Below are 10,406 nucleotides of genomic sequence, written 5' to 3' on the forward strand. Positions count from 1 at the left end.
ATCTGAAATTTATTTTTGTTCCTCTCCAGGATTTTTGCCCGCCTGTCTTCCCACCTCATGCCTTACCATGGTCCCCAGAATGGACACCCTCAACAAACAAAGTGATGTGCAGTCCATTGGATCTTCAAGACGACCTCTTTTGGATGTCAATGGTAAAATTTTCTTTATGAAGGCATTACACACACTAATTAAGGTTGATGGTTTTAATTAAAGCATCTTGGGAATCTGCTTATTTCTGTACATGCTTTAGATCTTTGTCCTTCCAATATCAGCTGCAAATTTCTTGATGTGTGGATGTGTGTATGTGTTATTCCACAACAATCCTGCTTTCTAATCCTAATCCTTCTCCTCTTTTATCTTTTATTCACTTCTCCTTGTAAAATTTCTGAGCATTTCTGTTGTCACTTTTGTCATTCAGAACTAACTTATAATGGGTTTGATATCCCTTATGCTTGATAAATTTTAGTATGCTTTTTTTGGCAACTATTAAAAAACAAAACAAACAATACATCATCTGTTATGGCTACATAATATTTTATATCATTGCCATTGATTGTAGTAGATGAAAGTTATCATGACCCATGTAAGGACTTAATTTGAATTCAATCGTGTTAAGAATTTTACCTGTATTCTTTTAAGTTTTTAGAAGATATCACAATATAAAATAGAAGAGAAGTGTCATAATGTAAGATTTTTCTATTTATTATTTTTTTGATAGGCCAAATGTAAATTAATTAAAAAAAAACATTTTTTCCCTTTTTCTCTTTGTTCCTCTCAGAGGGTCAGATAAGACCTTACACTTCAGAACCCGGTAAACGTGATGTAGGCAAGAAACCATCTCTTGAATCCGGTGAACCAGAGGGAGCTGTTGTATCAGATGATGGAAGGAAGAGTAGGGGAAAATTCCTTTATTATAGAAATTTGATATTATTTAGATCAGTGTCTTAATATTTAATTTCATGAGTTTTTAGAAACCCTTGATTTTTGTTCAAATCTTTTTGAACAGATAAGCAGCTGTTGTTTCTCAAAAGCAAATACATTAAGTCAAAAAGAGTTTAGGTATTCAAACGAATGAACTACGAGACAACTGAGATGCATGACTATGATGATGACAAAGCAAGTTCTTGCACAGGCTCTCATCAACCTTAGATTATTGTCCAGTGCTTCTTGATCTAATCAAAGTAATGATGTTAGTAATTGATTGATCTAAGAAATAATTGTTTAAAGGCTTAATTTTAAATTTGCTGTTGAGATGGAATATGTTTTGCAATTGATTAAAGATTCTTATTTATAAACTGCATAACCACAAGGTTGCGGTAATACAGACACCACCTGGTCTTTTCGCCAAAAGTTTATCATCTATTGATATAGTGGGTGGCATTATAGGGCTCTATAATGTTTAATTGGAAATGATAATTCGTTAAATTATATTTATAATAAGTCAGGATGTGTCTAATGATCAGAATAGATGTGTTTTTGAAGTAGTAATATATTATTATATAATGTTTAAATAACTATGATATTAGCTATGTTTTTTTGTTTTTTGTTTGCATTAGATTTGGGCTTGACAGATAGGTCGGTAAATTTTCCTCCTTTTTGACAAATTGTCATTGACATTGCCATCACTGTATTACATCACACCTGAGGTGCTGACATAATGATAAACATTATTCTCACTGAAAACTGTGACTATGGCTTCATAAAATATTGAAATAAAATGAATGTTGTTTTTTTCTCTCCAACCCTCCGTCTTTACTTTCAAAAACTATAGGTGAAGATGGCCCGAAAGATTATTATTTATCAGACTTGTGTGGCATGTTGTCGGCTGTGGTGGCATCTAAACCAGGGGAAAGGCTCAATGCTCAAATAGGTGAGTTGAGGCTTGCAATGACTTGTTTATTGCAGTTTCATGATATAAGCACATTTTTCTTGATGGTCATATTATATACATAATGTATTAATTCCTCAAAATTTTCATAATAATCTCTGGTTACTGGAAGAAATTTTAAGGTATATTATTGTGAAAATGTGTAGGTAGAGAAAATTGTAATCTTTAAGATTTGCATTTATCACACTTTTATTAACGCCCTTGCCTTTTACATTGAATCAGTAATAGTGGCATAATAATTTCTATTCCTATATCACATTGTGCTCTCAAACTGTATGGTATCAATTGTTCTCTGAAATTCTCATAAATTTAATCCTTGATATATTATAGCATCTTCTATGCAATGATTTTTGGAGTAGAAGAGGACTGGGGAGAGAAACAGTCAGATGTATAGTTATAGTTTTTGGGAAATTATTTTTTTTTTCGTTGTAAATCATCTCTTTGTTATGTGTAATTCTATTTGTTGTTTTGAATTTATAATGTAAGCATTTAAGTGTGTTCTTCCTGGTCCAGAGCTGCTAACCCCAACTGAAGAAAAGTGTAATTTTGACTGTAAAAAAGGTGTAATTGTGCAAGACAAAGGAATTATTGGTTAACATATCACTTGATGACGGCAAAAAGGTGTATTGTGGAACAAAAAATATAAATGGTATTTGTTTTTTTTTAACGCGTAATAATACCCCTATTTGGTGTATAGTTGGCAATTCTGCTAGTCGTATTTTGTGCTTGTGCCTGGATGAAACATATAGGTAATCTCAAACTATGCACAATGATAGTATACTCTTGGAATCTAAATATATTCCCTATTTGTACCGTTCCCCTTTGTCTTACTTTTCTTGTGCGCTTTTAACTGTAAATCTATAATTTTTGACTATCCCACATTATTCTTTTTACTGGTGCTGGAATGACCTAAATATGTTGCAAGCACAGTTAAACCCTTAAAAATTGAATTTCTCTCTTCATCCGTCTACTTGATATTTTAAAAAGATTTCTTCCCCTAACACGAGGCATAAATGAGTTGATGCCATTATTGGGATAACAAAAAATCCATCAAACATTGAGTGTCCTTGTGAGAAAATTGATGGGTAAATAAAATAAATGGCCTTAGAAGGAAAGCTGATTGCAGACCTTAAACCTGGGTCATCTAAAAGTCTGCTCCCTCTCCCCCTCTTTTATTTATAATCTCAGGTTTTTGTTTGTGAAACACAGTAGCATTTGAATTTGGGTTGTTTGCATGTCTCACCAATACTCAACCACCCCTTGCCATGTATAACATCCATTGTTGTCTATTGCTGTCAGATGAATGCCAGGACCCAGCAGCTATTCCAATCTATTGGATCAGCAAATGGGTTGATTACTCCGACAAGTATGGTCTGGGCTACCAACTGTGTGACAACTCATATGGTGTGCTGTTCAATGACTCCACCAGACTTTTGTTACTGACCAATGGAGAGTATGTCGCTCATTTTTGTAATGCTAGTTTCATTATCTCTAAAACAAAACAAAAATTTTGTAAAGTGTTAAAAAAGTTTCAATGATTGTTTTTCATGTTTGCCAGTTTTCCGGCGTATGTCGTAATTTCGGTTTCACAGCCAGGTTAGCGAAACCAGAAATCAATGTGCTTGGAGGTAGATATAGGCCACCACCATAACCAGTTCATCACTACCACCCCACTACTACAACTACCACATCATTATCACCTCTACCACCACTACTACAACCAAACACCACCACCACATTATCATCACTCAATACCAGAATCACCACCACCACATCAAAATCACCATATCATCATCGTCGTCTTAATCATCAGTACAACCACCATCACATCATCATCATTACTAACTACCATTACTACAACCAGCACTCCCACCACATCACTACTACAATCACCACTACCACATCATCTTCGCCCCTACCACGACAACAATCACTATCACCACATGTTAAGCACCAAGAGTCCTATGGCCGAGGATTCCATGCACTCTATAAAGAGTCTATCATTATTATTACTGTTCAATTAGTATGTCTGTTTGTCTATTTATTTCCCTCGCATCCCGTAGGCAAAATGTCAACTCAACTTTGTGTTTACCTGTCTGCTTCCACAGAAATATTCATTACATAGAGCGAGATGGCAAGGAACATTACCATACAATTAGATTGTTCCCAGAAACACTGGGCAAAAAAGTCACCTTGTTAAAGTACTTCAGGAACTACATGAATGAACATTTACTCAAGGTAAGCCTTAAAAAAAACAAAATTTTGGAGAAAAGGCAATGAAGCATATTAAATTTTTACACAGAATTAGATATGTGACCAAATTGTACTGCACGACAATAATTCTTGCACATTTTCAATTGAAAACTTAGAGAAATAAAGAGTAAGTATCTTGCATTTTTGATTTCTTCAAATTTGTATGAAAAATAAAAAAGACACAGCTCTTTTGTTAGTCACTCGTGGAGACCTGTTATATTTATGATGCATTAATGTGGACATTCCAATAGAGGAATTCAACATTTTTTAATAACCCAGAAGAATTTTTAGTCACATAATTCATATTTCCCAATGCTTGTTGTTGGAGAGTGGCGTACTTTGTGAATTTCTTCTTAGTTTAAACTCGAAGCTAAGTTGATAGTTGATATTTTTAGAATTTAAAATTTGTTTTACTGTTTTAACTTTGAGATTCTGATACTTAGAATTCTCAGTTCTCTCAAGTTCTCATTCTCCTACTGGCTAATGACTGTGGTCTTCGTAGAGGCAGAGGAGTCATGAGATTACTTTGCAGGAGTAATGAACCTTCATCCAGATCTGTCCTCAGCTTTCATCATTAGTGCTGGGCTATACTATCCATCCTTCTCCATCCCTTTACAGAGATTCTGACTCTTAGAATAGATTGTGGAAAATTTTAGTTCTAGGGCCATTCAATCACGATGTTAATAGATTTAGGCTTAGCGGGTGGTTGGATGGGAGCATCACCCTTGAATCATATACCTATGATGTTCGCATGGGTGTACGATCCGATAGTGATGTCGTTTCTTCTTCTCTTTACTAGCCTATCCTGCTTCTTTGGTTTGTGATTGTATTTTTGACAGGGGATATTTTTTTTCCTGTAAATCCTCTGCCTGTTTGTTCTTGGTTATTTATAATTTAGCTTATGATATCTTTAGGTTATGCTTTTGATTGACATTTGTACTATTTTTATTAGATTGCTTGTTTTTTTGTTTCAGCGGTCTCTCATATAACCTCAATTGTGTTGGAAGAGACCTAAAGCAACAAACAAACAAAAAAGAGTTAGGCTTAGGAGACTGAACTTGCAATTTAGGTGATTTTCAAACTGAGTTTTCTCAACCTTTGTTACATTTTCATCAGTTTTCTTCGCTTTCACTTTATTTAGACTGAGAAAAAAATATAATACATGTACAACCATTTCATCTTATTTGAACCGTCCATTTTGTAAAAAGGCAGTGTGTGAGTTTGTTTCAGAATTATTTTCATTTGCCATTTACATCCCTGCTTACTGTTATGACAACTCCGCCTGGCCACGAGAGGTTAGCTCTTCAGTCCAAGCATCGTGTCTATCTTGAAATGCTCTCCCGACTCCTTGAGGTCATGGGTTCAACACACCTGGTTCCTGACCCCCCTTAGTGGGCAGGGAGGCACTTACTGTGTCTTCTATCCACCTATATCTGTTTTTAATAACAAGAAATGAAGTGAGCAGGAAAGTGCCAGAAGGCAGCAGAGAATAAAAACTTCGCGGCGGCGATGGGGGCTTGATCCCTTTTTGGTACAACTCCGCCTGGCCGGGGAATCGTGACTCTACCGTATGAGCTATCCACGACCCCAAAAACATTGCTTCAAAGCTTAGTCTTACTAGAGCCTTCTCTCCCCAACTTCTTGAGGTCACGGGTTCAACACACACAAACGCAGCGAAGTTAGTCAATTTTCTCAACACATACATGTAACATAGAAATGACTCAGACATCTGGGATTGATCTCAGTCCCTTTGTGTGTGAAGTGAGTGTCCTACCAACTGAGCTATTGGGACCCTCAGATTTTGGGACTCTTTGGGGAAAATTTTGTTTAATTTTTAATATCACAGATAAAAGATAAATATGACTAAAGATATGGGCCCATAAAAAGTAAAAAATCATGACTACTATATATTGCATTCATGTCCGGAGATTCATTCCCCGTATTCATATTTCTCTTCTGGAGTCATCTTCGTGTTTAACCTGTAAGTTCACGATTATGGATTAAATAGATTTGTTTTTTAGAGAGTGTATTCAGAGCAATGATTTTATCTGTACTTTGTGGTTGTGTGGGGTCTTTTGACCTCCCATGGTGGGCAGGAGGTCACTTGTCTTCTATTTCCCTTTATCTGTTTTCTGAAATGGCTTTCTATCTTTGTCTTGGAATGTTTTGTCCTGGCCCTTACAGCAGTCCTTGGCTGAGAGGGAAACAGTCAAATGTAGAGGTAGAGTTTGGGGAGAATTTATTTTCCTTGTAAATCATCTCTCTGTTGTGTACTGTTATATTTTTGTTTTGAATATATTGTGATCGGTATATGTAACCATTTGAGTGTGTTCCTCTTAGTGGGATCCTGTACTGGTGTCTGGATGATACTAGGTGATCTAAGTACACTGTTGGAATCTACATCTGTTCCCTATTTGAACCAATTCCCATTTGATTTACTTTTTCTTGGGCGCTTTAATTGTAATTTTAGAATTTTTTGACTATCCCATTTTCCTCTATTTTACTGGCACTGATGTGACCTAAACAGGTTTCTATCGCCGTAAAAACCCTTATAGACTAAACAAACAAAAGCATTATCAATATGGTGTTATCTCTTCCTTACAGGCCGGTGCCAATATGACTCCAAGAGATACAGACTCCATGATTCGTCTTCCATTCCTTAGGACCTGGTTCAGGACCAAGAATGCCATTATCTTGCATCTCAGTAATGGCACGTTACAGGTAAAATTTTCTGAAACTTTTATAATAATCTTAGCCAGTTAACTGCTTACGTGTATTTAAAAATTTGGCCAGAAAACTTGTCCTTCAATATTGATTTAAATGACTCTCATCTAGGCAAAAGAAAACCTCTCAAACCTGGGATCCATGAAAGACATTATAACGGTATTGTGTGTCATACTTTTTGAAATTGTTGTCACTTGTACACAGACATCAAGGTGTTGTTAGGTTTGAATCCAAGTCAATTAAATTTTAAAAGATTCTTCTCACATTCCGCCTTTCATTTCCATAGCAGATTTACTCTTATATATCTATCTATTTTCTATTCTTCTATTGTCTATTCTACTTGTCGATATTTTTTGGTCTTACAAAACTTCTTCATTTGGAATAAAGGATACTAATGCCAATATATATTTTTAAAAATTGAGCTTTTATATAGCGCTATATCCACTAAACATGCTCAAAGCACTTTTTAAGAAAGTCCCTGGCCAACAGCAACACTTAACCTTAAGGACAGGACATGACGCCTATTAGGGTATAGTACAATTTTTTTGGACAGAGACAACGCTGTTAACGGCCAGGTACTCATTTTACACCCGAGTACGGTGAGAGAATGTGAGTAAAGAGCCTTTTCCAAGGACTCAACTATGCGTCAAATGAGGCTCGAACCCAGGACCAGCAAGAAATCAATAACTGTAATTTGATTCTACATTAGAAATGATTTGCATTGATATTGTGAACTCTGTCCATAAAGGGTGAACACAGTAATGCATAGAATTGCCTTTAAACCGTGTCAATGCCTGTGTTAAATAAACGTTATTTTAACTGTCATGCAATGAAAAGGGTGAGAGCTATGTTTGTCCCCCATCACATTGTTCTTTCTGTGGTTAGGCAGGAAAATAGTTTATTATGTTGTTACATTGATCTTTTTGCTATTTTTAACAGTGCAAACATATTTAAAAAGTATGGTGAATTGGATACTGTGGGTAGGCATGTCATATCAATATTTTTATTTTTACTCTTTTTCTCTCTTTCCAGATCAATTTTTTCCAAGACCATACTAAAATTATTGTATGTCCCCTCATGGCTGCTGTTACATATATAGATGAGAAGAGGGAGTTTAACACGTACCGACTCAACCTAATTGAGAAATATGGTTGTTCCAAAGATTTAGCCAGTCGACTCAAGTATGCCCGCACCATGGTGGAACGGTTGATTAATTCACGTTCCAAGTCTGACAGTGCTAACAGGGCAAAGTCAGCTGCTCAATAAATGTTTGTCTCCTTGGAGCCCTGGGCTGTTAAAGTAATGAATGAAAATCAATATGACAGTTTCATTAAAGAACTAAATTCGAAATGGGGGAAGATTTTTTGGCTCGTGGTATTCCTCAGCAACAGCAAAAAGAATGTCTTTTAGCTAAAAATTATTTTGTTTTTGAAACTGTTGTATTCATTTTTTATTCAATATTTTTACTGTTCAGTAGATTTGTTTAGAAAGTGTGTGATATAGAAAAGAAAGAATATGTGGGGGCGGGATAAGGTAAAAGTTTTTGAATATAGAACAAATGACAGTCTCGACAACCATTATTTCAGACCTGATTCTAGTCATAGGGCCAATGCTAATTACTAAGTAGGTACCTACTTAGCACTGACATAGATTAGTAATGAGTAGCATGAAATAAACATAAACCACAGTGATGATAAATTTGAACATTTGTTGTACATTCTATCAACCCATCTGACAGTTTCCAGCATAGGATGGGAGGGTTGTTTGTATTAACTGAAGAATAGGTCTTTTGACTGTTTCCGTTAGTTGTTTGTTTTGTTGTATGGAGTAGATTGGTTAAGAATCTTTGTTCTATATAAGATCTTGTCTGAATTTCTATGTTTTGGAACATCTGATCAACCTGGTGTATGTGTGGTATTTTTTTTATTCAATGTAAAAGATTTTTCTTTTAAAACTTTTTTTTTCTTCTTTTCTTTTTGATACGTGGCAGACTGCCTATTGCAATGAAACAATTGTAGCACCACAGATATTTTGGCTCCAAATGCAATACTACCCAAGTAAACATTATTGCTGTTAGTGCTTTCATTTCTTATTCAATAAAATTTGTTGAAATGGAAAGCTGCATGACAAAACGTATCTAGTCAGGATTTACAAGTTTTGTTTGATCCTGTGACTGAGGGTAAATTATTAATCTACATTGTAGATTAAAGTATAGATTGAGATTTTAAACATTTTTAATTAGGCGGGTCTGATAAGAAGATGAGATTTTAAAATATCCTATTTTTGTAGTTTAAAAGAATTTGGTATCATCAAAGGATGTCTTGGTTGTTAAATTCCTTTGTCAGCATATCAGATCATATAAATGTAACCAACATTACCAGCTATGAAAGTAAATGAGCTTGGATCATTATATGTAATTGATTAACTTCAAACTTTAATTCACTGTGTCGGTGAAAACTGATTAATAATAATTTCTTGTGACCATTTTGAAAATGGCTTTGATTTTTCATATGATAGTCTTGAAATCATTTATGGTTACCACTTTACATGTGCTTATGGATTGCCCATTATACAACGTGCAACGTTCGAACCACTGGGTCACCCCTACAACACTCAACACAAAGCTCTATGGTGAGGCTGAGGACCTAAAGCGGACCACAGACTTCATAGCAGATATCGGACTGCAGCCATAGATGTCCATCAGAGGAACGAAGAAGAAGAAGAAGAAGAATTTATGGTTATAGTTATATGACATTTTTTTGTATCTAAGCACTAAACTATGTTAGTAACACCATAGAGATCATATTTTGCTGAGGGATTATAATGTTTCTGTTAATTGGTAACGAAGTTGGAATAGAACCCCCCCCCCCCCCTCTTTTTTTTTTTTTTTTTCTCTAATAATTGTGTGAATGAAGGGTGTTGTAATGTCTCCAGTCATTTTTGTTGTTGTTGAGTTGGAGAAATGAATACATACATTGTAAATAACAAATTCTGTTCCATACCAACAGATGATGAAAAGCATTTACTTTTAATATCATATTTTTACTTTCATTGTCCGTCCTCAAAAAGGACTTTGAGGAGGATTTCATTCTTTCAACCCAAAAGTGTTCTTTCCAGAGTGATAGATGGCAGCTGCCATCGTCTCTGTCGATTGCAATTTAGATGTATAATATTATGCACAGAACTGAACTGTGACCTTGAAACTGTACAGCATGGTTTTCCAGTCTGACTGGTAGCACTTCAGTAGTGGCCAGTGATATTGTTATTGTTGTTGTTATTATTATTATTATTAATTGTTATTATTATTATTATTATTATTATTATTATTATTATTATTATTATTATCATCTTTCATTTATTTATTTTTATTATTTTTTCTTGTTTGTTTGTTGATGTTCATAACATTTAAAGGATGTACATTGTAAGTAAAATCTGCTTCAGAAGCATGAATGACATTTGTAAATATTATTTATGCAACTGGTACAGTACTAGCTGGATTCTAGCTCGCTGAATTCCAGCACTCTCTTTATACATACGACAC

General features: G+C 34.9%; 1 protein-coding gene across 1 annotated transcript in view; it reads left to right on the forward strand.

The window, feature by feature from the left end:
- The window catches only part of LOC144978261 (serine/threonine-protein kinase PLK1-like), a 34,534-nt gene extending 24,796 nt beyond the window's left edge, over positions 1-9,738 (forward strand). The window contains exons 7-13 of the mRNA XM_078924108.1: positions 30-152; positions 779-892; positions 1,772-1,870; positions 3,188-3,341; positions 3,997-4,126; positions 6,746-6,862; positions 7,898-9,738. Of these exons, the coding sequence (XP_078780234.1) occupies positions 30-152; positions 779-892; positions 1,772-1,870; positions 3,188-3,341; positions 3,997-4,126; positions 6,746-6,862; positions 7,898-8,131 (971 nt within the window). The 3' untranslated portion in view covers positions 8,132-9,738. The remainder of the gene's footprint in view (positions 1-29; positions 153-778; positions 893-1,771; positions 1,871-3,187; positions 3,342-3,996; positions 4,127-6,745; positions 6,863-7,897) is intronic.
- Positions 9,739-10,406: the final 668 nt, after the last annotated feature.

Source organism: Berghia stephanieae, chromosome 8 (assembly GCF_034508935.2).
Source record: "Berghia stephanieae isolate SIO BIC M18660-M18661 chromosome 8, UCSD_Bste_1.3, whole genome shotgun sequence".
Classification (NCBI taxonomy): domain Eukaryota; kingdom Metazoa; phylum Mollusca; class Gastropoda; order Nudibranchia; family Aeolidiidae; genus Berghia; species Berghia stephanieae.